General features: G+C 47.8%; 1 protein-coding gene across 1 annotated transcript in view; it reads right to left on the bottom strand.

The window, feature by feature from the left end:
• LOC128112910 (O-acyltransferase like protein-like) overlaps positions 1 to 26143 on the bottom strand; it is a 53204-nt gene that overhangs the window by 5831 nt on the left and 21230 nt on the right. The window contains exons 6-12 of the mRNA XM_052742353.1: positions 24102 to 24281; positions 23291 to 23393; positions 17908 to 18009; positions 9420 to 9585; positions 6941 to 7020; positions 4792 to 4905; positions 1682 to 1814 (exon numbers count right to left, since the gene is read on the bottom strand). Of these exons, the coding sequence (XP_052598313.1) occupies positions 1682 to 1814; positions 4792 to 4905; positions 6941 to 7020; positions 9420 to 9585; positions 17908 to 18009; positions 23291 to 23393; positions 24102 to 24281 (878 nt within the window). The remainder of the gene's footprint in view (positions 1 to 1681; positions 1815 to 4791; positions 4906 to 6940; positions 7021 to 9419; positions 9586 to 17907; positions 18010 to 23290; positions 23394 to 24101; positions 24282 to 26143) is intronic.

Below are 26143 nucleotides of genomic sequence, written 5' to 3'. Positions count from 1 at the left end.
CTGGGGCAGAGACAGTCGGGGTTCGTTGGAATAGCTTCCAGGCCCTCTTAAGGCTATCCTTTATTTTTTATCTATTTATCTCCACAAGATCCTCCACAATAAATCCTTCTATCTAATATTTCCTGCTGCTCTCACTCAAGAATACTCTGTGGACTGTGGGGTTGGTGGGTAAACACCCCGCACCATGATTCCCTGGCATGGTGCCTGATGCACAGCCTGAAGGATGCGCAGGGCCTCTCACACTGTTTTGTTTTGTTTTTACAATTTCCCACAAATATATAATCAGTTCAGAATCAGTTAGAAGAGAACTTTCCTCTCCAACACTCCCTCTACTCCTAATGTCCCACTCTGTCCCTTAATCAAAAGGATGCCTCCATCCCCTGGCTTGGTTTAAGTCCTGGATTTTATGCTACATGTCTTAATCTCTTCAGACCCAGACCTATCTTCCAAGGCTCTCTTGCTTCTCTATGCTCTAGCTCGTAAGCCGCCATGATGACCAAGCTGAAGTAAGAAGCTTGTCTACCCTCTTGTCTCTGAGACCTACTTGGAGCTCAACTACCTGTCCTCGGTTGGCTGTAGAGAAGGAGAGGAAACTGTCGGGGGGTTCCTACTCTTTTAGTTTGAACTAAGTCAGTCTCAGCCCCTCACCCTTTGCTAAATCTTAGTGTCAACAAGTCCGCGATCTCAAGAAATACAGCTGAACCCATGCTGTCCTTCGCCCCTTGCCTACCTGTCTGCTCACAGGGCCCTCCCTGCCTCATCCCCAGCAGATACCGCATGCTTGGCTTCCTCTGGTAGGAACCGGAGTTCTCCTTCTTCCCAGCACTCAGTTTTGTTTCTCCAGCTCAGTCTGTATCCCTAGCTGCATGCTCCCGACCCCAACACTGCCCTTGACATGGTTCCCCAATGCTTCCCTTTGTCTTACCTTCTCCCCTTGGCTAATAAATACCCTGTGCTCCCTGGAACCTCGTGTCACCTGGGCTGTGTTCAAGGGTCTCTTGGATGGCTCTGTGTTACATTCTACAGCCAGACAGTGCATTTCCAGAACATCAAAATGCTGACATGTAAAAGGTACACTCTTCTATACAGTCACTTGTCCTGATGAATCTTTCTGTTTGCTTGCTTGTTTGTTGGGGTATTTTTTTTGTTTTTTGTTTGTTTGGTTTGGTTTGGGGGTTTTGTTTGGTTGGTTGGTTTGGTTTGGGATTGAGGGAGGGTTGGTTTCTCAAAAGAGGGTGTCTATGTGTAATCTTGGCTGTCCTGGAACTTGCTCTAACTCACAGAGATCCACCTGCCTCTGCCTCCTGAATGCTTGGATTAAAGGTATGAGCCGCCACACCCAGAAAATTCTATTTCTTCCTGTTGCTGTCAGTCATAGAAGTTTTCCTAAGGACCAGAGTCTCTTTTCTGAACTGTCTATGACAAAACCAAGGCCAATGAAGGTCATACAGAGCCCTTGGAGGGGCAAGAATTGTGCCCCAATAGTGCAAGTGGATTCTTGGTCCTTTAGCTCAGAAAGGAAAAGTCCTCCTCACGGTTTAGCATGGATATACAACACACTGCATCACAGTAATGAATCCAGCAGCCTGGCTCCACCTCCACTTGGAAGAGCCATGTGAGAGAGGCCACGCCAATCTTAGCCAGACTCAGGCCCTTACGGGGAGGCAAGGGGACAACATACCGTAGTTTTGAGAACGCTTGTAGGGTGGTCCGAATGCATGAACATGCTCAGGAAGAGGCCCACAAGGAACGGGCCGCACCGGCAGTAGGGCTTGGTATAATACTCTGAGAAATACAGTGCAGTCTCGTTTTCACTGGAAACAAACAAGGAAGCAGGGCAGAAGCTCAGTTTTGAGCTGGATGAGGAAAAGGGAACGTCCTCTGGGGTGATCCACAGGTCTAGAGCCAGATTTCCCAATAATGCAATAATGATCCATACACAGTGACCACCTAGGCCCTAGACTCTAGGGCCTTGTGTCACAGCTGGCTTGTTTAAATTCTAAATTCCCTTGGGCTCCGTACCCAGATCTCAAAGACATGTGATGATTTCATTTGTTTTAAATCCTTCTTCGTGGTGGCTGATCCACCGCCTCTAGGGGTGAATGGAGTGCCCAGAAGGATCTGGGAGAGTAGGGGAGTTCCAAACGAGCTGGAGACATTTGAAAGCTGGGACGTGATGGTGAAGACTTTTAATCCCAGCACTTGGGAGGGAGAGGCAGGCAGATCTTTGTGAGTTCTGGGCCAGCCTGGTCTATATAGCTAGCTTCAGGACAGCTGGGGGGGCTGCATTGAGAGACCCTGTCTCCAAAAGAAGAAAGAGAGAGAGAGAGAGAGAGAGAGAGAGAGAGAGAGAGAGGAAGAAGAAAGAAAGAAAGAAAGAAAGAAAGAAAGAAAGAAAGAAAGAAAGAAAGAAAGAAAGAAAGAAAGGAAGGAAGGAAGGAAGGAAGGAAGGAAGGAAGGAAGAAAGAAGAGAGAAGAAGAAGCAGGAGAAGAAGCAGGAGGAGGAGGAGGAGAAGGAGAAGAAGGAGAAGAAGAAGGAGAAGAAGAAGAAGAAGAAGAAGAAGAAGAAGAAGAAGAAGAAGAAGAAGAAGAAGAAGACGACGACACTATTCAATGCTGTGATCATCCCCTGGCACTACCAGCTGCAGCCTGTTAAACCTGAGAACCTATTAGGAAGCCAAACTCATGCCTCCCCCAAGAACACTGATGAGGAGGAAGCTGGCAGAGGACATGCATGGTAATACACCCTCCAAGTGATCTCATTGTCCTTCGAGTTTGAAAAGCCCTGCCCACAGTATCCATCACAGACGTCCAGCTGACACCAAGACCTATGAAATCTGAATCTGGACGTGGGACCCAGGGCTGAGGATTATCTAAGTTCCCTGGCACTCTAAAGTACAGAGAAGCTCGAGAATGCCTGCTGGGAAGCTTTCACTGTTTCCCAAGGAGGCTGGAAGATGCATTCAGCTGAGGCCCCCTCGATGTCCACACAGGGATGATCAGAGGAGAGGAAGTTGCTGGAAGATCAGTGGGTGGTTCTCCAGCTCTGACTAGGAACTCTTTAAAACATCATTTCCCTGGGCACCAGCACCAGGAAGTCTAAACAATTGGTCCAAGTTAAGACTGGAAGCCTCTGTTGGACCTAAAAGCTTCAGTGGTGGTACACACCTCAGTCCAGCAGTCAGGAGACTGAGGTAGGAGGATCATGAGTTCAAGGCCAGCCTGCATTGCTCAGTGTGTTTGAGGCCAGCCTGAGCTACAGAGTGAGACACTAAAAAAAAAAAAAAAAGAAAATAGAAAACAAAAAAAAAAAAATCCCAACAAATAAATTCTCCCCAAGGGGCTCTAATGAGCCCCTAGAGGTAGGAACCATGGGGCTACACATAAGTAAGCTGCCTCCCCTGCCGCCAGGGCACCCACAGAAGCTGACAATGTAAGGGCACATGCTCTCCTACCCAGGAGGCTTGCAGTGAAGTCATTTGCACTTACATTTAGTTCTGGGCCATGGTGCGTGTGTGTGTGTGTGTGTGTGTGTGTGTGTGTGTGTGTGTGTGTGTGTGAGAGAGAGAGAGAGAGAGAGAGAGACAGAGAGACAGAGAGACAGAGAGACAGAGACAGAGACAGACAGAGAGAGACAGAGAGAGTGAGACAGAGAGAGAGAGACAGAGAAAGAGAGAGAGAGAGACAGAGAAAGAGAGGGAGAGGGAGAGGGAGAGGGAGAGGGAGAGGGGAGAGGGGGGGGAGAGGGAGAGGGGAGAGGGGGAGGAGAGGGAGAGGGAGAGGGAGAGGGAGAGGGAGAGAGAGAGGAGTTTCGGATAGCCTGCAGGCGCTGACTGAGCTATCTTCCCAGCCCCTCTAGGCTTATGGTTTTGGGGGGCTGTTTGTTTTGTTTTGTTTTTTGAGACAGGGTTTCTCTGTGTGCAGTTTTGGTTCCTGTCCTGGATCTCGCTCTGTAGACCAGGCTGGCCTCGAACTCACAGAGATCCCCCTGGCTCTGCCTCCCGGGTGCTGGGATTAAAGGCGTGCATCACCACTGCCACCCGGCTAGGCTTATGATTTTATTGGGAGGTCAGGAAGGGCTGCTTTGGAAAATGTGACATTTGCATGGACATCTGGAAAGACGGGCGGGGGGCAACCCTGACAGACCCCAGACGCTGATGGAAGATCGTTCTAGACTGAGAGAACAGCAGAACCACGGGCTCCGGTGTGGCTGGTCTGAAGTCAGCAAATAAAAGGTTGCAGCCAGGTGGCTTTGGCTTTGAGCTTCCCAATGGCTCGCCTGATTTTCACGCATGCGGTGCTGACTGCTGTATTGAGAAGAGTCTAGCTCCTGTTTATACACGGACTTCTAGGGCAGGATCAGAAGGAGCTTACTGTGGATGCAAAAGAGCTTGGAGAGGTGGATCCTAAGTTCAAATAACACCTACGCTAGCCTTTAGCTGCTGTATGACCTTGAAAAGGTAACCCCAACTTCATCAGGGGTTCAGTTTCCCCATCCAGCAAGATACCTGCTACACTAAGGGAGAACCCCATTTCAGCCACATGGGGGTGCTCCTGTCCTCCGAGAAGCATTTCCTTGAGTCAAATACATGTTAGAGGACCCATGCCTACGAGTTGAAAGGTTGGGAAATTCAGAAACGTTCTTCCGGATCAAAGGTGTATAACCCAATTTTCCCACAAGTTGATGGGCATAGGACGAACAGCCTGATGGCTCTGCAGACCTCTCTGGGATACCCTGGCCCTGGTGAGGTCACACAAGGGACCAAGAGGACCAGGTTGGAACTGTGTTACCTGGCTGCTGATGGGGACGCCACCGGGAGTTTATAAGCCAACGTGAGCAGAGCGGTGGCCGCGAAAGACGTCAGGAACAGCAGGGCCCCGAGGAGGACAAGGACACGTTTATTTCTGTAGATGAGAGGGCAGGGGAGAATGCCTTTCAGTTGCCTTCCCCATAGCATGAATGAGGGAGGCACTACCATCCCAAGAGCCCTGGGGCCTTGCTTTCAAGGGAGAAAGGGGGGACTTCAGTGGAGCAGAGGAAGCTGGGCTGGCTGGGAGTTCCTTCCTGAACTGCCTGATCTTGACCACTGACCAGCAGTGAGACTGTGGACAGGACCTTGAACTTGGGCTTCTCTTCTAGACAGGGATAGGAAGAGCACCCTTGCCTTCCCTGCCCAGAAGCTTGTACTGTGGCTCCAAAGGAGACCATTCTTGGAAACGTTGCTTGTCATCTACGGAGCGCTATATGGACATGAGAGGTGGTTGACTTCGAAGTGGAGTGAGCTGTTCAAGGCAGGATGGGACACAGATAGGACACAGCCACCCACTCCAGGGAAGGGGAGGGAGAACAGAACAGGGAGGAAAGCCCAGCTTTCCTCGCCAGCATAAGCCTGAGACAAATGTCGATGTGGGAGGCTTGTGTGGGAGTGGAGAAGAGAAGCAGGAAGGCAGGGAGAGCCAATGCAAGGTAAGCTGTTGAGGTAACCAACACTCAATTCTTCCAGCGTGTTCTACAGCTTTACGTAATATGTCTTAGAACTGTCTGAGGGGATGAAGGAAAAAAGGATTTCCCCAATATCTTCTGTTCCACAGGTGGCTACGCACATCAATTCCTGCACTCTCAGGGGTTGTACACGAAGGAGTCCCCGCTGTTACATACTGCAGGATTCTGCAGGCAAGGAAAAGGCCTGAGGACGCCGGCTCTAAGTGAGGCACTGTCTGGTGACCGGGAACAGAACTGGGCGGATGGGGACTGTAAGGATTTGCTGTGCCACAGAAATGTGGACACTCATGTCTCCATCTTTTAAAAGCAGTTTCCCATTGTGACTCAAGAGCTTTCAAGACATTCATGCCCTATGACCCACTGATTTCCCCCTCAGGATATGCATTCGGAAGAAACACTGGAGTTGGAGACAAATGGTTGTCACGAAAATATTCATGGGAAGTTATTTATGAAAGCATAAAATTGGAAGCAATCCAAGGATATAACAATGGGAGAAGGTACAAGTAAATTATGGTTCATTCAGGAGATTAAATGTTAGGCAGACATTACAGTTATGTTTACAATCAGGAAAATAATATAGTAAAACTACTTTTAAAAGCTGTGGAGGAGCATGCTTTCGTCTCTTAAAAAAAATTGAGCAGGAAAAAAAAATCAAAAAGACAGCACCAGAATCTTGACAGTGAACCTAGTTTGCCATGAGTGATGGACTGGGGTGAATATTTTCCTTCCTCTTAATCCTAATGTTTCCTAAATTGAACACATATTTTAACAAGGAGGAATAATAAATTTCTTTTTTAAATGGCACACTATAAATCTTCCCGCGAATTACTGAGACTGTAAAGCGTTTCTAAAACTAACACAATTAAGGTGATAGATACGGGCTGTGGGGCGGCAGGTACATTGACACATGGCTAAGGGCAGTGTAAATTACTCCCCTCTTCCCAGGGAGCCATTTCCCAGTATGTAACAAACACTTAGGAATCCCTGCCACCCTTTAACCTGGTGATTCCACATAGAAATATGTCCCCATGGAAAGAGCTACAAGGAAAAGTGGAGTGTTCAAAGGCAGTCATCACAGTGCCATTTATAATCATGAAAAATTGGGCACCATCTAGATACCCAACCATAAAAATGGAATATAAATCCTGCGACTGACAGGTATGCGGGCTATGTCAATATGTGGATATGTTTATGTGAACAGCTGGAATGGAAAATGCTGAGCACTGGGTATTCCACACACCGGTGATAAATCTGGGAAAACATGATGATTTATACGTGGCTGCCAGAAGACGTGGAAGGAAGAGGGAGCAGTGCCTCCCGATCTGGAAAGTTAATTTCCTACATTGTAAAAAGCTGCTTTCTACAAGGCTGAAACATATCTGAGAGTTCCGGGCCAAAGGACCCATGGAGGGGAGGGGAGGGACATCTCAGACCCACTTTCCATGGACGAAGAAGATCAGCGGCGTCAGGAGGTGGAACTGGAAGTCGCTGGCGAGGTACCAAGTCCAGCCATGGCACTGGGAAAAAGGAGAAGTAAATGTGACTCCTCCCTTCCAGGTACAGGGGCTGTAGTGTGTCTGCAGTTTGGCCTGTTGAGCAGGTGGGCGGGGCAGCTTCCATGGGAAGAGGAACTAGATACCCTTTGTCCTTCCTCAAATCAGCCTTTGGACCAAGCCTGATGACAGGTCTCATGGAGATTCAGACACTCTTCTCTCTTGTTTCTAAAAACCAACATAGCTTGTCTCCTAGGACAGCCATGGGAACGGACTGGGGTCATGATTCAGGAATGCAGGAGGTGGCTGTCCTCATGGTGTGACTGGAATTCCAAGAAGCCAGAGAGGTCCTTTCCCTTGCCTGGTTCCCACTCCCAGCTCTAGGTGGAGAAATTGTGTTCTTTCAAAAGCAAATATTTGGCTCACATTCACAGTTCCCACTAGAACCAACATGGATGCCTGGCCAAAGTCACGGGGGCCCACCCGCTCTCCATGCTTGCGGTAAATGAAGCCAGCCATTGTGGACATGTTTTATCTCACATAAGAAAATTCCTAGTGGCAATTTTCCTGTCATTTCGGATCCCAGGGCTCAAAGGAGCCCAAACTTCCTCAGGATAGAGGGAAGCTTTGTCCACAGTTAAAAAGACACCTTTGAAGCCAGGCGGTGGTGGTGGCGCACGCCTTTAATCCTAGCACTCGGGAGGCAGAGGCAGGCGGATCTCTGTGAGTTCGAGGCCAGCCTGGGCTACCGAGTGAGTTCCAGGAAAGGCGCAAAGCTACACAGAGAAACCCTGTCTCGAAAAACCAAAAAGAAAAAAAACCAAAAGACACCTTCGCCATGGAGAAAACGTGAATGGTCAGGCTTGAGAGCCATGGCACCTTGCTTCTAAAAATCTAAGGTAGGCTTCCACTCAAAGGGGCAACTGGCTCCTGTCCTTGCCCCTGATTTTTTTTTTTTTTTTTTTTTTTTTTTTTTGGTTTTTCGAGACAGGGTTTCTCTGTGTAGCTTTGCGCCTTTCCTGGAACTCACTTGGTAGCCCAGGCTGGCCTCAAACTCACAGAGATCCGCCTGCCTCTGCCTCCCGAGTGCTGGGATTAAAGGCGTGCGCCACCACCGCCCGGCTGCCCCTGATTTTTTAATGGCCCAAGCTAGTCTGCATCCAGGAAAATGACCCCACCCATCTCCTGGGACCCTATCACAGACGTGCGCTCACCTGCAAGAGATCAGCATGGACGGTGCCCTGTCAAAACTACTGGGCGTGGCCATCTCATGAAAGAGCGGTTACAGGCGAGAATTAGGGACCTGCCATTCAGCCCACAGGAGGACTTAAGGACATGACCGAGTTATAGCTACCTCATTTTCTTTCACTCCAAGTTCATTATTGTCCTGCTAGATGTGTATTGTTATTGTTGTTGTTGTTTTGTCAACTTGATACAAGCCAGCATCTTCTGGGAAGAGGGAACTTAAACTGAGGAAATGCCTACAGTATATTGACCTGTAGGTATGTCTGTGGGAACATTTTTTTAAGATTTATTTATTGTATGCATGAGTACTCTATCTGCATGGACACCTACATGCTAGATGATAGCATCAGGTGCCATTATAGATGGTTGTGAGTCACCATGTGGCTGCTGGGAATTGAACTCAGGACCTCTGGAAGAGCAGCCAGTGCTCTTAATCACTGAACCATCTCTCCAGCCCGGGAAACATTTTCGTGATTGATGACCGACGTGGGAGGGCCCAGCTCCACTGTGGGTGGTGCCACCCTTAGGCAGGTGGTGCTGGGTTATATAAGAAAGCAGGCTGAGCAAGTAATGGGGAGCAACCAAGCGTCCATAGTCTCTGCTTTGGTTCCTGCCTGGAGATCCTGCCCCGATTTCTCTCAGTGATGGGACCGTGACCCAGGATGTCTAAGCCAAATAAATTCTTTTCCTTCCCAGGTTGTTTTCGGCTAATGTGTTTTCATCACAACGATAGAAAACAAACTGGAATAATTATGAAGATTTAGATTATGTAGGCATAGATCCTGTAGCTCTGAACCAGCTCTGTCCAGACTGGCCTGAAATTGATTCAGAGTTCACCAAGGTGGGGTGGGGGTGGGGCATTGCTGTGATGTCTCACCCCAGCATAGCCCCCCTGTGTGAAGGCAAAGAAACTGTCCTTTCTGCTGTGGTGACCTGGACTGGTTCAGGATCATTTGGAGAGGGGAGCTGTCCTGGAGACCACACAGTCCACCCTCATTAACACCACTGCAGCCCTTTCTTACTTATAACAAGGACCCCTACACCAGCCGGTGCCATACCCCTAAAACCCCCACGGAGATGGGGCTTAGGTTGGCCCTTGGGAAACTGGCCAGACCATGTGACTGAGACACCCTGTGTCCACCCATATGCCCTGTGCAATTCGGCTCTTGGGAACTCACGGCGTTCTGAACAGACACGAAGTTATTCAGCAGCAGCAGATTCGTCCACCAGACTTGCCGGCAGTTATCCCAGTGGAAGTGCGGAACCTCCCAGACAGGTCCCCAGGGAACCAAGGAGAAGAGTCCAACCAGCAAGCACACTGAGTACAGATGAAGAAGCTGCAACCTGGCAGAGAGATACGGAGAGACGATAACGCCGGGAAGGTGCCGTGGACTCACCTCCCCGGGCACACAGGAGACGGGAGGGATGCTTTCAGAAACCCGTGACACCGGTGGGCAGCCTCGAGGGCCCACAGTCTTGCTGAGTGGCCCACCGTGGGCTGCCACAAAGGCAGGAGCACTGCTGCTGGCTGCGAAAGCCATTTATGTCACCATCGAAACAGAAACTTGAGATAGTCCTGTCTGGTTGCTCTTTTTTTGGTTTTTTGTTTTTGTTTTTGTTTTGTTTGGTTTGGTTTTTTGGTTTTTTTTGGGGGGGTTGTTTTTTTCAAGACAGCGTTTCTTGGAGCCCATCCTGGAACTCGCTCTGTAGCTCAGACTGGCCTCGAACTCACAGAGATCCACCTGCCTCTGCCTCCCAAGTGCTGGGATTAAAGGCGTGCGCCACCACCGCCTGGCCCGGTAGCTCTTATTCCATCTCAAATTACAGCCCAGAAACGTCAGAGCGTCTCGTCCACAGTCACTCATCCGTAAGATGGGTACAGCTCATATTCTTCCCATGTGCCTCATGAGACAGAAACTTCTTTCCTCCCTCCTTCCCTCCTCTTCCTTTCTTCCTTCTTGGCTGTACACTTTTTCACCCTTCTAAACGGGATTTGGCACAGCTACAGACTGATGATTAATACACAGGGTCCAGGACTGGGCACGGGACTCAGTGGGCAGAGTCCTTTTCTACCGTGCACAGAGCCCTGGGGTTTGATCCCTGGTTCGACATAAACTGGATATGTTATGTTAGTACAGGCCTGTAATCCCACAACTCAGCAGGATCAGAAGTTCAAGACCATCCTTGACTACGCTGTGAGAGAGAGGCCAGTCTGGACTACACGAGACCCTGTCGCAAATAAAGAAACAAGGAAAAGTAAAAAAATACATATATACACTGTCTTAGTTAGGTTTCTATTACTGCGAAGAGACACCATGACCACAGCAACTCTTGGCAGCTTATAGTTTCAGAGGTTCAGCCCATTATCATCATGGCGGATAGCATGGCCGAATGTAGGCAGATGTGGTCCTGGCTACATCTTGATATGCAGGCCACAGGAAGTTGACGGAAAACTGGGCAGTATCCTGAGCACAGGAAACCTCAAAGCCTGCCCCTACAATGACACACTTCCTCCAACAAGGCCACACCCACTCCAACAAAGCCACACCTCCTAATAGTGACACTCCCTCTGAGTTTACACAGCGGGGAGGGCAATTACATTCAAACTACCACATACATGGTCCAGATCAGTGGGATGCAAAAGAAATAGAATAAGACAATCTGCCACTCACCGGGCTACACTTCTAAAGCTAAAGAAAAATTAACTACAATGAACTTAAATATTGTTTCTTTAGCTGATAGACCCAAAATATGATCATTAAAGAATATTAACCAACATAAAATTTATTAAGATGCTAGCTGCTTCTTTGAGTACGTAGTATCTCTAGGTTGAACCCTGTGTCCGGTAACTGCAGAGTGGACCACACATATGGAAAGTTGGAAGAGAAGGCATGGTTGGAAGGGATGCACGATTGTGGCATGGGGTGGGGCTAAAGTCAGAGCCCTTGTTGGTTGGTTGGCTGGGTTCTGCAGACAGACTCTTTTGTCTGTATTCCAGGATGATCTCAAACTCTTGATCCTCCTACCTCTGCCCTCCTGGTGCTGTGATTTCAGGCATGCTCCACCATGTCCCCACAGAAGCCCTCTTTTATGGTTTTCCATTTTTCACGTGTGTATGAGGTGTGCATGTGTGTACATATGTTTTTGCATGTGTGTGGGCACACGCGAGTCAGGGTCAATGTGCATTTGTGTGACTGAGCATGTGGAGGCCCAAGATTGTAAGGGAACTGTCCTTTATCACTCTTCCACTTTATCCGTGGAGACAAGGTATCTCAATCAAACCCAGAGCTTGCTGATTCAGTTGGTCTAGGTAGCCGGCTTGCTCTGAGAATCCCCTGTCGCCATCTTCTGGGGCTGCCATGCCTACCAGGCATTTTACTTGGGTCCCTGGGGAGTCGGTCACTTAGGTAACACTGACCACATCCCCAGCCCCAGGAGTCCTCTTTTTAAGAGATATTTTTAACTACAGTGTGGCTCAGTGGTAGAACAAGTGCTTAGTATGGACAAAACATTGGGTGAGATCCCCAGTGCCACAGGATAGACAGACAGACAGATAAAGAATACATTTAGAAATTTAGGGTGGTTTTTCACTCAAGTAGAGCAGAGCCCGTGGTCCCACAGCCCCTCCAAACAAATGGATAAGAGCCCAGGACTGGGTGAGGTATGACAGATGGAAGCTGGCAGGTCTTGGCACAGCCCCACTTAAAGGTGCCCACGACAATGGAGAACTAACCTGTTCTTCTGGTCACCCGAGGAACGGGCCTGTTGCCTTCCCTTCCCTGCAATGACAGCATCCTCCATACACAGTACCCCGAAAGCATTCAAGACACAGGGATGGAATTACTGAGCAGTGTCACCGAGGAAAAGCAGGTAACTGTGTCCCAGATCTGCTCACCTGCATTTGCTTTGGAGCCAATCTCCCTGAGGCCTGCAGCCTGAGGCCGGCCATGCTGTGGGATGTTCTGTATGTCAAATGTGTTGCTGATTAGTCAATAATTAAAACACTGATTGGCCATTGGCTTGGCAGGAAGAGTAGGCGGGACAAGGAGGAGAATAAAGCTGGGAAGTGGAAGGCTGAGTCAGAGAGACACTGCCAGCCGCCACGATGAGAAACAGCATGTGAAGATGCCGGTAAGCCACGAGCCATGTGGCAAGGTAATAGATTTATAAAAATGGATTAATTTAAGCTGAAAGAACAGTTAGCAAGAAGCCTGCCATGGCCATACAGTTTGAAACCAATACAAGTCTCTGTGTTTACTTGGTTGGATCTGAGGGGCTGTGGGACTGGCAGGTGAGAGAGATTTGTCCTGACTGTGAGCCAGGCAGGAAAACTTAAGCTACACGGCCAAGCTTGCCAGCAGACGGAAGTTCCTGCAGCTGCTACTGCAGGCCTCTGTCTCCAACCTGCCTGGATTCCCTTCCTGTCACGTGTCTCTTCCTCCTCTCTGGGAGAGAATCAGCCCCTGCACCTTTCAGAAGCAGGGCTTAAGACACATGCTTTGGGAGGGCACATGCTACCCCACCCACCCTGATTCTAGCATCTCCACCCCTTGGCAATCTCTCCAGAGGATGGTGTTAAAATGAAGTCTTCAAGCCAGTGGGCCATAGTTGGGAGTGAGGTTGAGCCTCTGGGTGGGTGAGTGGCAATCCTGAATTAGGTGGGCTAGGGAACCAAACCAGAAAGGCAAGTTTGAGTTTTGCCTAAACCATTCACATGTGTGAAGGTCATTTCAATTTTGTCTCTTTCCTCCCCCATACAAAGAGGGTGATGGTCACTGCCTCCTAAGATCCTGGGAGAATCCTGTGAGGTAAATAAGGCAACAGAGTGAAATGTCTTCGATGCCACAGAATTATACCTGTGCTACATTTTTGTCCTGGTTACTAGGAGAATGAAAGATCTTGGCCTGCATCACAGAAGTGTGAGAAGCAGACATATGCATATCTGGTGGGTAGGATGGATAAACAAGAAAAATCATACATGTGCCAACTCCATTTGCAGGGATTTACCCTATAAGCATGCCCACCAAAATCTCCCCACTCAGACCTGCCCATCCCATCCTGCCCACCCAAATCTTCCCATCCAGATCTGCCATATATCACCTTCTAATCTAAGAAAGCAAAAATCTTGGAAACTTCCTCCATATCCATCATTGGGGTCAACTCAAATACACAATGGTCCATGTATACAAAGCCCCATAGGTCACATCAGTGGTGTGGGTTCTATCAATAGAGAATACGCTGGGGCTGTGACATTAAATGAAAAGGCCACATGCAGAACAGGATGGTGTCTAAGTCAACTAAGCCACCTCCCTGCCCCCTAGCTATGAACTTTTAAGTGTGACTCCTAGTTGGAGAGATCAGGCAGCGCTAAGACCCCAGAACATCTCCTCTACTTCCCATTTGACAATATCCGATCCAGTTTACACCCAGAAGGTGAGCGAGTGGGTGGATTTTCTTCTTATTATTATTTTTTTCCAGATAGGGTCTCACTCTGCAGCCCTGGCTGTCCTGGAACTCACTCTGTAGACCAGGCTGGCCTCGAACTCACAGAGATCCACCTGCCTCTGCCTCCTGAGTGCTGGGATTTAAAGGCATGCGCCACCACCGCCCGGCTTGGGTTTTCTTATAAAGCAGTAGCTTCCAGCCCACCTCCTGATGTCCCACCCTTGCTCCATTCCAGTACCCTTGCTGCCTGGCAGGCAGAGGAATGCTTGCAGCCTGCACATCTGACCCCATGCCTCTCCTGCTGGCGCTCTCTAGAGGGTTCTGTCCCGGAATAACCTCAGAAGAACGTGGAGAGAGCAGAGAGCGCGGTTGCCCCTGGGTCTAGTCCTTCACCTTCGCCCTCCATGACCTCACCCCGACTGTTCTCCCCACACCCCCAACTTCCACACCCCATCTGCCAGCAAAGAGCTTGGGCGGGGGGGCTCCTCAGCTTCCCCAGTCACTCCAACCACACTCTGTCCTCGGGGCTTTTGCACTCTGTTACCCCTGAATGGATTGCTCTTAGCTTCTAGCATTTTCTTTGTGTGGAACATTCCTTTGCTTCTTTCAAGATCCTGGGCGAAAGTCACATTCCCTTCCTCCCCTTCAGGAGGTCAGCCCACCCCACTTCTGTCTCTCAATTCTCACTTTATGGCTCTCAGATCACTGGTCTATACTGTGTTTATTTGCATACTGCATTTTAATGATAGATTATTTATTTATTATGTATCTGCATTTACTAGAATGTAACCTCCACTGGAAGGATTTTATTTTTGTTGGGTTAATAAAATGTTGAATCATCAGATCTTAAAACCATGCCCGATACACAGTGGCCTGTGATGGGTTAATAATGAAGCCGTCTTAGCCATCTTGTCTCCTGTACTTTTTTTTCTTATATAGCCCAGGCTGGCCTCAAATTCACTAGGTAGTCAAGGCTAGCCTTGAACTCCTGATCTCCCATCTTCCATCTTCCGAGTGCTGGGGTTATAAGTGTGCCCTACCATGCCCAGCTTGTCACCTGTCCTCTTGAAGAGATAAATCCTAAATGAATAGGAACAACGAGTTCTGAATTCATAAATGACAACATCCTAATTGCCAGGGGCATGACTATCCTGTCCCTGAGGATCTTGGGAAGGGCAAGGCCAGGATGAGGTTAATACCACCCACCTCTATTTTTCAATAAAGTTTTGGCTCAAGTTGGAGTCATCCTCTTCCTCGCTCTGACTCAAATCCCTACACTTCCAGAGTTCTTTGTCTCAACAGTGCCACCGTGTCTGCTCAGCCTTGTTACTCAGGTTGGGAAATTCACCTGCCTCTGAGTTCCCATGTCCCCGTTCCCACTGCCAGGGGCCAGATTCCAGGGTTCCACACTTTATCTTGCTCACAAGTCATATCATCATCACCCGCTCCCACCCAGTGCCCTTGTGCCCCCCAACCATGGCTCCCTCTGCCCGGAAAAAAACTTTCTCCCATTTCCCAAGTCGTTCCGTCCCAAAACAAGCTTTCCACGCTCCTGGTTCCCTCACCCTGAACTAAGCTGTTCTGAACCTGGGGCCGGGATGGCAAGGCCTCCATTCCGGCAAACCTCAGGCACGACAAGTTGCTCAACCAGAGCCTCACACTCGGAAGACTCGGAAATCCTGCATTTCCCCTCCCCTCCCCCACCCCCATCACCAGGAGGAGGGGGGCTGCATTGATAAAGCTCAGAAGAAACCACAAACCACAGTGAAAAGCAGCAGTGCTGGTCTACTCCTAGCCCCTCCTCTTTCTTCACTTACAGAGAGAAAGGCAGAAAAGCCTTGGGTACCAGCAGGAGCTGTGACGATGCTGTACTCACTGGGGGCTTACTGTCTATCCTGAACCTTTCGAAGTTCTTCATGTACATTTTCTCATCTCTCAAGAATCCTACAAAGTGACACTAGTTTCACTACCACCACCTTGATTTCTTTTCTTTTTTTTTTTTTTTTTTAGACAGAGTCTCAGGAAGCCCAGGCTAGCCTCAAGCTCTCCATGTAGCTGAGGATAGCCTTGAACTTCCAGTCCTCCTGGCTCCTTCTCCAGAGTGCTAGAACTCCAGGCAGAAACTATCACTCAAGATTTATGTGGTGCTTGAGACTGAATGTGGTGGTATTTTACTTGTACTGAAATGTGATTTTAATTGTATGTTAATAAATAAAGTTGCCTGGGGGTCAGAGCTATTAGAGCCATAGCAAGTGCGTGGCGGCGGTGGCGCACGCATTTAAGGACCTGGAGGGCGGTACATACAGGCAGTAACGAGACAGTCACATGTTTGGGTTTACAACCAATGAGAAGGCAGAACAGCTAGAGTATATAAAGACATACACACAGGAAGTAGGTCCCTTTCGGAGAGCTCTCTTGGCTGAAGAGGATCCCTGAATCAGGAAGGGTGAGGCTCTTAGCTCTGACCTCTTGGCTTTCTTCTCTGAATCGGCTCTGTGTTTCTTATTTAATAAGACCGTTGGTTACATCTACAACTGAATCCAGGTCTTCAGGCATTTGAGGCAAGTACTGTACCAGCTGAGCTACATGCCCAGCCCCTAATTTCATTTTATAGATAAGAAAACTGCGGGAGCCCATTTTCAGGTTCCTCATGGCTTTACCCAGCAGGTCTACATAGAGAGGATGATTAGGACCACAGGCATGAGTGCAGGTGTCTGAGATGGTCTGCACATGGCTGTGCTCGGGGGAGGTCTTTTGCTCCACCCTTTGGCGTCTCTACAAATACCCTAGGGCAGAGACAGTCAGGGCTTCAGCCCCTCTCAAGGCTATCCTTTATTTTCTATCTGTTTATCTCCACATTCTAAATCCTTCTATCTAATATTTCCTGAATCCTCGTACTCAAGAAAACTCTGGGGAACTGTGGGGTTGGTGGGTAGATGCCCCGCAGAAAACCTAAGTACAGAAAGGCTGGGATAGTCACATTAACTGGTGCATAGTTAAGCCAGGACACAGGCCAGCAGTGGAACCGTGGTATCTGTTCCTGCCCACGCCCATTTCCCCAGCCCTGGGGATCATTTTAACTGTTTTCTGATGGAGTGGTGGTTAGTTTTAATAACAATTCATTACAAATTAGAATCACCTGAGTAAGGGAGCTTCAACTCGAGAATTGTCCTGACTGCCTTAACCCATGTGGGAAGACCTACCCCAATGTAGGTGGCACCTTCCGGCGGCAGTCCAGATACAAAGGATGCCAGAAGACACGGTGTTTGCCTTCAGTCCACTTGGCCTTCCCTCTTGCTGCCGAGTTAACTCACCCTGGTGCTGCTGCTGCTGCTGATGATTCCTTCACTGACATCTGAACCCACATTTCCAGGTTTCCTTCATAGGCTAAAGACCAGTGGCTCTCTGGGTTCTCAGCACCAATTTGGGACTGCTAAGTCACCAGCCTTGTGGTCTGAGCAACTGCCTGGTTCTCAGTCTCTCAGGTGTGAGACAACTATAGTTACTATTGCAGTGAGAGTGGGTTTAGTAAATTCTTTTGATATATGACATGTGATATATATATTATCATATATGTGAATATATATATATATATTCATCCTATTGGTTCTATTTCTCTAGGGAACACTCTATAGTATATTATAGCAAGATGGAATGCAGGGAGCTGGGTTCTGGTTCAGTCCAGCCATGTCTGAGAAAAGGGAGGGACTGGAGAGCAGGAGCTGAGGTGTCCTCTCCCTTTAATTCCAACTCTCTCATTACATCACTGCCATCACTATTCTGTACTCTAAACCAATATCAGAAGTACTTCCGCTTCAACCAACCACATATTGCCTAATAAGGAAGCACAACCATGACCCAAGCCTCACCTAACACTGTTCTTTGTCATGTGTTATTTTTATCATCAGACTGGCACGCTGACTTCCAGGATCACTTGCAGCTATACCTCTTCTCCTGCAGAACACAGATCCCATGGAAATGGATAGGACATCTATGGAACTCTACTTCCAGCCAGCTGAGAACATGTTTGCTGATGGAAGACACCAGTTTTTCATGACCTCTGCCATCACAGAAGTTGAACTATTTTAAGCCAGTCAAATGCAAACATAATTAAGGAAGAAAACTGTTTCTTTCAAAGACTCTTTCTAAACAAGGTTGAACATTGAGAAATACCTATTTCATAGCCAATAATGAATTGAAATATTACATAAGTTAACCTACCTTGTAAAACGTTTGAGAAAGTATCTGAGCATGATTTTAGGGGTTATTCCCGCGTTTGTGCTCCGGTGCATCTTTAGAAATGACCTTGCACTTAACCAACCACTAAGAGAGAGAAGAGAGTAGCCTCAGAAGTCAGTTAGCAATAATAGAGTTCATCAGTGAGCTGCCTCGGTTGTCTTAGTCAGGACAGGTTAAGGGATGCTGCAGTGACAAGGTAGCCCCACACCTTAAAGCAGCAGACTTTCGATTCTGTGTTTTGTTTCACTTTGGTTCTGTTTTTCTCATACAGTATATTCAAAGCCTGTTGGCCAAGTCTCAGAGTCTTCCTCACTATGTGCTAACAGGAAAATGAGTGCTCACAAATGACCACAGCAGCGAAACAGAGCACTGGAGTGTCTCAACCCAACAACTCAATGTTCTAGCCTAAAGTGGCACATGAAAGCTGTTGGCATAAATTTTCGAGGGTTTCAACAGAAGGCTAGTGGCAAAACGAGGTATAACTTGTTGATTGGAGCTAGTAATGTGGTCCATCCACAAGTCCAAGCACCTGGAGCAGGGGTTCTCAACCTGTGGGCTGTGACCACTTGGGGATCAAACAACCCTTTCATGGAGATCACATATCCCCATGATATCTGATATACAGGTATCCTGTATATCAGATATTTACGATAGTAGCAAAATCATAGTTATGGAGTAGCAATGAAATAATTTTATGGTTGGGGGTCACCACCACAAGAGGAGCTGTATTAAAGGGTCACAGCATTAGGAAGGTTGAGAACCACTGACTTGGAGGATGAAAGGTCAGGAATATTGGGCTAACAATACCAATAGCTGCCATGCTGTGTGCTCTCTCGCTTGCGCTCTCTCTCTCTCTCTCTCTCTCTCTCTCTCTCTCTCTCTCTCTCTCTCTCTGTGTGTGTGTGTGTGTGTGTGTGTGTGTATGTATGTCTGTCTGTCTCTTTCTGTTTCTGTCTCTCTGGTTGTATAGTTCATGCATGTTAGTATGTAAATACATGTGCCCATGCCACTAGTGCAGAAGTCAGGCAAAGACATCAGCGTCTTCCTCTGTCACTACCCCCCTTATGGCCTTGAGAAGAGTCTCTCACTGAACTAGGAGCTCACTATTTGGGGTAGACTGGCTGGCTAGTGAGCTCCCGGGATCTGCCCTCTCTGTCCCACAATGCTGGGGCACATGCAGTCATGCCCAGATTTTTGATGTATGCTAGGGATTTGAACTCGACTCCTCAGGCTTGCAGGAGCTCAAGTACTCTTCCACACAGAGCCATCTCCACAGCCCTATTGGCCTTTTAAAGTAAAGCCGTGAAAGACTCCCAATGCTATAGCACCACACCATTTTCAAAATGCTTTCCCTAACAAGATTGTTTCAGTTCTCCAACCATACCCAACTTCCTCTAAATAAACATTTGTTGAGTAAACAGGCAAACAGATGGATGTTTGAATCCTACCAGGAGCAAGAGGGAACATTTTTTATCTTTTTTGGGTGGGGGAGGCAGGGGGGTTCGAGACAGAGTTTCTCTGTGTAGCTATGGATTCTGTCCTGGAACTCGCTCTGTAGACCAGGCTGGCCTCGAACTCATAGAGATCTGCCTGTCTCTGCCTCCCGAGTGCTGGGATTAAATGCATGTGCCACCACTGCCCATCGAGGAAACATTATTCCCATTTTTCCAAGCAGGGAAAGTGACACTCAGATTACTAATCAGGCTGCTCAAGAACACAGAATTCCAGTTTTGTTTCTCTGATTTTGAGACATGGTCTCACATAGCTCCCAATGGCCTCAAACCCCTGATGTAGCTGAAGATGACCTTGAACCCTTGATCTTCCTGCTTCTACCTCTCAAGTGCAGGGATTACAGGAAGATCATAGAATTCTTAACAGGCACGTTCTCATAGTGAATTCACCACCCAAACATCAGCTTTGAGTTACAGCTTGGTGGTGAGCAGGACTGTGAGTTCCTCCACCTTTTGGCATTCAGCCCTCTGATCCTTATGTGATTCCTCGGAATAGCAAATGTGTTTCCTGTTGCACAGCAAGGATGCCTGTGTTGGGCCCTACTTGGAAGGGATCCTGGTGGGTTGGGGAATGCCTCTTCGACTTCCTTTGAAAAGCAGCAAGCTGGATTTCTTATAATAGGAACCAAATGCATAAAAGACATCTAAATGAAAGCCCTGAGAGCTGGAAGTAGGGCAGCCAATTCTGATTCTGGCCTCTCTTCATCTCAGGAAAGGATGAATCTGGGCCATTCTTTCTTCTCAGAGTGCCTGGCACCCACTGGCAGGCAGCCTTTGCTAAGCAGAACTGGCTCTTGTTTCATGTGTGGGAATGTACTGTTTAGCCCACGAGGAGGGGCCACTAAAACGAGGGGAAACAGGCTGTGAGTCCCAGAGTCCTGAACGGACTGGGGAAGGGGAAATCACTTGTCACAGATTAGTATGACGCTAACCCAAGAAGTAAGAAAGGATTTCAAAAGAGTGGCCACAGCTCTCCTCCAGGGTAACTGGAACCCTGTTTTTTCTGTGTATCAGTGATAAGTATCAGTGATCAAGGGTCAGACATGAGACCCATGAAACAACTGCAGCAGAGTAGCCCTAATCTGAAATGTGTGGACCCCAGTGTGGGTTAGCATTTGGGAATGCTTGCACACATCTAATGAGGTATTGGAGATGAGGCCCGAGGCTAAGAACAAGTTCTACAGGTTATAGGCCTGAAGATGATTGCAGACAATATTTTTGGCACACCTATGTTTTGTCTGGGACCTATAAACTGTAGAATTTCCCACTTAGGGTATTTTGTTAGCACTTAAAAAGATGCAGGTTTGAAATATTTTGGGTTTCGGATTTCCAGGGATACTCAACTTGTATTCTTAAGTTCTGATTCTGACCTTAATAGTATGGGCAAATCATTTTGTTTCTGGACCTTGAATTTATTATCTGCAAAAATGACGATGATACTCCATTATTCAATAGTAACTGTGGGAAGTGGGAGCTGGAGTGATGGCTCAGCCCTTAACAGAACTAATTGTTCTTCCAGAAGACCCAGGTTCAATTCCCAGCATCCACAAGGCAGTCCACACCATCTGTAACTCCAGTTCCAGGGGATCTGACCCCTCTTCTGGCCTCCTCAGGCACAAGGCACACACACAGTACATGAATATATATGCAGGCAAAACACTCAAACATAATTTTTTTAAAATAATTTTTAGAGTAAATGTGAAGGGCTGGAGAGATGGTTCAGTGGTTAAGGGTACTAGCTGCTCTTCCAGAGGACCTGGGTTCAATTCCCAGCACCCATAGGGCAGCTCACAACTGTCTGTAACTCTAGTTCCAGGGGACCTGACACCCTTTCCTGGCTCTCCTGGGCAGCAGGCACATGTGTGGTATGCAGGCAAACATGCAGGCAAAAACTGTACCCATATACATAAAAATTAAATAAATATGTGTGGTATACATGTGTTTTGTGTGTATGTATGTCTTGTGTATGTGGTATGTGGTGTACATTGTGTAGGTGGTGCATGTTGTGTGTGTGTTATATATGTTGTGTGTGTGACATGTATGCATGTGTAGTGTGTGTATGTGGAATGCATGTGTGTGGTATGTGTGTGTGTGTTCATGTGTGTGGTGTTATGTATGTGTATATGTGTGATGTGTGTGCGCTATATGTTTGTATATGTGTGCATGTGTGTGTGTGTGTAATGTATGTGTATGGTGTGTATGTAGGTGTGGTGTGTGTGTGTATATATGTGGTGTATGTGTGTGGTATGCATGTGTGTGGTATGTGTGTTTGTATGTGTGGTGTGTATGTATGTGTATATGTGTGGTGTGTGTGGTATATGCATATATGTATATGGTGTGTGTGTGTGTGTGTGTGTGTGTGTGTGTGTGTGTGTGTGCTGTGTGCACACGTGCAGTGCAGGTACTCATATAGAGGCCAGTGTATGCATACCCTTCCTGGCTTCTTACATGGGTAGAGGAGATTCTAACTCGGATCATCCTGCTTGCAGAGGAAGACTGTTACCCCGTGATCCTACTCCCCAGTGAGCCATGCACACACACATATACACCACAGACGCACACATCACATATGTGTAAACTTGAAATGAAAGAATATGGGAACCATCTGAAGTAATAACATAAACCCAGCACTTGGGAGGCTGAGGCAGGTGGATCTCTGAGAGTTCAAGTCCAGCCTGGTCTACCAAAAAAGTTCTAGGACAGCCAGGGCTACACAGAGAAACCCTGTCTTAAAAAAACAAATAACAACAAAATAAAATAAAAGCCAGAGGGAAGCAGGCAATCACAGAATGATGTTGAGGAATGGAAACAAAGAGACAAAGCAAAGAGAAACGTCTTTCTTCGTCTCTGACGCACTGTGCCCTCCCACTGCCTCTGCGCTCCTCCGCTCCAACACCCGGGTTTACCCTGTGCTTCACAGACCCGAGTGTGCGTCAGGATCATCTGGAGGGCCGTGATACCCTGCACTGCTGGTCTCACCCTGCGCATCTGGGGAGGGGCCTGCGAGCCTGCATCCCCAGCAGGAATTATTCCAGGAATAAGAGGCTCAGCATCCACAGTCCATATGAGCAGAAGGTATCTCTCTCTGCTTGCAATATCCCTGGACATTCACTATTTACAACCCTGCCCTGGGCCACCCGGTGAACCCTACGTTACCCGGTGGCTTCTTGTGCCATTTATCAAACTCTTAATAGTTTTAAGAAGTTACAAAATTAAGAAAGAGATTGGGAAATTTTAGGTCAATCCTTTAAGAGAGTGTGACTCTGTGAGCCTCGCACTGTTTTGTTATGTCTTTTCCTTCACATGTTGCTGGAGTGAGAACTGGGAATTTTAGTCTGAATCTACAGCACTTCCTAGAGCTTGAGAACCACTGAAATGAATGATTTCAACAAATATAATCAACGGGTGTGGGCTGTCGAGATGGCTCAGCGGAGTGGTGTGCCTGCCGCCAAGCCCGATGACCCGAGTTCAAATTCCGGAACCCACACGGTGACAAGAAAACTAACTTCTGCGAGCTCTCCTCTGACCAGCACACATATGTCATGGCACACATATACCAACATAATACATACAGACACATACATGTACACACACAAATAAATAAAAGATAACAAAAACATTTTCAAAATTCAACTTTTCATTTTTCAGCATCATTTTAACTCGTGGACGAAACTGAAGACACCCCAGAGGGCCACTGTGACAACAGCCCTATCCAGAAATAAACAGAAGCCGAGCCCCAGGTGAATTAATGAGTGCCAATTGCCTTTTCCCGGGAAGGGGAGACTGACCACCCTCCCCCAAACCCACATCTCTTCACAAGCATCACAGCAGAGACTACACGTCAACCTCGTCACCTGATCAGGAAAAACGTATCCACCCCAACGTAGAACGGGCCACTCCGAGAGTAGAGGTACAGCGGGTTTGTCGGCACTCTGGCCCTCCATTCAAGCACGTTATCTATAACAGATAGGTAGAAAAGCAACGTTGTTTCGTTCATCCGAAGGAAACCAGAGGACTTCACTTTGAGAAAAAAAGCAAGAGGTATGCTATCAACATCTGTTTGCATTGAGCTGTAGGAACAATGTCAGGGGTGACTGAGGCCCCTGTCACCCGGGCTGTGTGCTCCTTTGTGCTCTTATGATGCCCACAGTCCTCTGGGACTCTCACAGTGTTAGGGCAGGTGCCCATCATCTCAGAGTCTCCCTGTAACTGCCCTCGGTGACCCGGTCTCTAGTTCTGATTCATCTGCTTGGTCCCCTGCTGAGAGATGACCTTTGTTACTGGATGATGGACATTGAAGTGTGGATGAGGGACTTCAGGGTGTGGCAATGTCCAGAAATGGTGATTTTCCATGGATGCACCACATTTGGTTATACTTGCCTAGTCTTCAGTAACAGGGGAAAGCTACTTCCTGTCTTAGTAGACAGAGGGAGCACACAATGGCCAAATATCACCGGGTACCTGATTTCTACCGAGGGAAGTGGCAGTGATTGCAGCCCTGGGAAACTTGGCATAGGAAGTCTCAGTGTGTCACTAGAACAGAAGGAAGGCTGACTGTTCCCGAGACAGCTGTCAGGGTCCCATCCCATGGCCCACCGCTAGTCCACATAGAAGAGGCTCTCTTTCCCAGGGGTGCTGGAGAAGAAGCCGGTCAGCTCCCCATACCCAAAGACAGCCAAGCAGTCATCTGACTGGTGTGTCCCGAGACAATCCAAAGGAGACTCAGGACTCGGATCCCGTTCAGGGTCTGGCAGGTGCCTTCTGGCAGCTCTGGGGTACAGATGGCTGGCATGTTCTTTTGCCAAGAAAAGCACTGTAGAGCTCCATCCACGGCTCCTAGAAACCCTGAGAAAAAGTGGAGCTATTACCAGCCCTCATGTAAACCAGACCCATCCAGACACCACCCTAAGGTAACCCAAAACGCATGCAGAGACCTCAGACTCTGGCTCAAACACTGGAGTGCTCAGCTCAGGCTTCCCACAGTCCCCTCAAGATCTGTCTCTGGGCTCTCATACCTGTCCTTTGGAGCTTGACTCTCCTACTATTCTTGACCTAACATTGGTGTTCCATGATGCCTTGTGTTACCCGAGTTCAGGCACCCAGGGATATCTTACTGGGTTGCCTCCTGGAGCCTTGAAATGAAAGAATGTGCCTAGTCTTATGGCAATTGTTATGCCGTGTTCGGTTGATATTCCTGGGAGGCCTGCTCTGTTCTGAAGGGAGCAGTAGATCTGGGAGAGGTGGGGGAAGAGCAACTGGAAGGAAAGGAGGGAGGGGAAACTGTAGTCAGGATGTAATATATAAGAGGATAGATAGATGAGAGAGAGAGAGAGAGAGAGAGAGAGAGAGAGAGAGAGAGAGAGAGAATGCCAATAAAATTCATGCAGATCAGGGGGATCTCAGTTTAGGGGAGGAACCTAAAGGCCCACGCTGATGCCTGATACTTAATACATATATCTGCTTTACGTCAGAGATGGGTCCTAAGATGGGCATCTGAGGTCCAGCCTGGCATTGTTGAAAGCGGGGGAGGTGTGCTGTCTGTCAGTTCACTACAGTGTGACAGAGCCTCTGGAACACAGCTGGGCCTTGCTCAGCAGGATCAGGGCAGCCCAGCAGGAGGTCTTGGCACAGGCCTTCTTTTCTCTCTTCCAGCTAAAGTACAGAGACTAGGGAAAGGGGAATTTAAGAGGCAAGCACATACTATTGCACCGAACTCCATCACCTTACCCCATGTTGTCTCTTATTTTATATAGGTGGAAGTCGAGGTTCAGAAAGACCAAACAATCGGACCGAGGTCAGGGTTAGAAGTCAAGGCAGCTTTGACTGGGAATGGCTAAGCACCTCTTCTCTCTAACGTGCTGAACTTGGACCTGTCTATAGGACAGCCAGGTGCAGAGAAAGATGTACAGCCACATCACAAGAGGCCACCACAGGCTTCCGGAACCTGGGAAAGCCCATCATTAGATGTGATGGGGTTGTAATATAACCAACAGAGTGGGCCTACCTCCAGGGCTCTGTGCAGATACTCTGTGTAGACTGACATTGCCCCCCTGCAGGCAGATCTGCACCCCCTTCTGCATGGGAACTGGTCCCCAGAACTCTATGCCTGCTGAGCACCCTTTCAGACTAGCTCTATCTTTTATGGCTTTTTTGATATTGGGGTTTATATCAACTGTTACTATAATTAAGTCACTGTCGATGCTGATTTTGTGTAAAGTTCAAATAAGATCAGAGAAAAATCATTGCTATGCTTTCCATGTGGGACATACTCCTTGAAGCTACTTAATTACATAGTCATCTTTGCCCTGCCAACTCCCTGAGATTTTTGAGGTTTTTTTTAAGCCCCTTTTAGAGCAAGGAAAGACCATTTTGAAAATCTGAGGGGAACTGGTTGAAAATTACTCCATAGAGATGAAAGGTATTTGCATGAACAGGCAATTTTTTGAATGATGTGGAGATGGTAAGTATGTAGGTAAGTAGATAGATAATAGATGAAGATAGAAGTTAGATAGATAGATAGATATTATCACCTATCTATTATCTATATATCTGTTTTTCCCTTCCATATAAGCAGGTGGAAATGAAGTTGATATTCTCTCTCTCTCTCTCTCTCTCTCTCTCTCTCTCTCTCTCTCTCTCTCTCTCTCTGAGTCATAGTATGTAGTAGTCCTGGCTGGCTTCAAAACCACACAAGATTCTTCTGCCTC

The sequence above is a fragment of the Peromyscus californicus genome, unplaced genomic scaffold (assembly GCF_007827085.1).
Source record: "Peromyscus californicus insignis strain IS unplaced genomic scaffold, ASM782708v3 Scaffold_17__1_contigs__length_78620276, whole genome shotgun sequence".
In the NCBI taxonomy this organism is placed as follows: Eukaryota; Metazoa; Chordata; class Mammalia; order Rodentia; family Cricetidae; genus Peromyscus; species Peromyscus californicus.
This window is presented reverse-complemented; position numbering and strand designations above follow the sequence as displayed.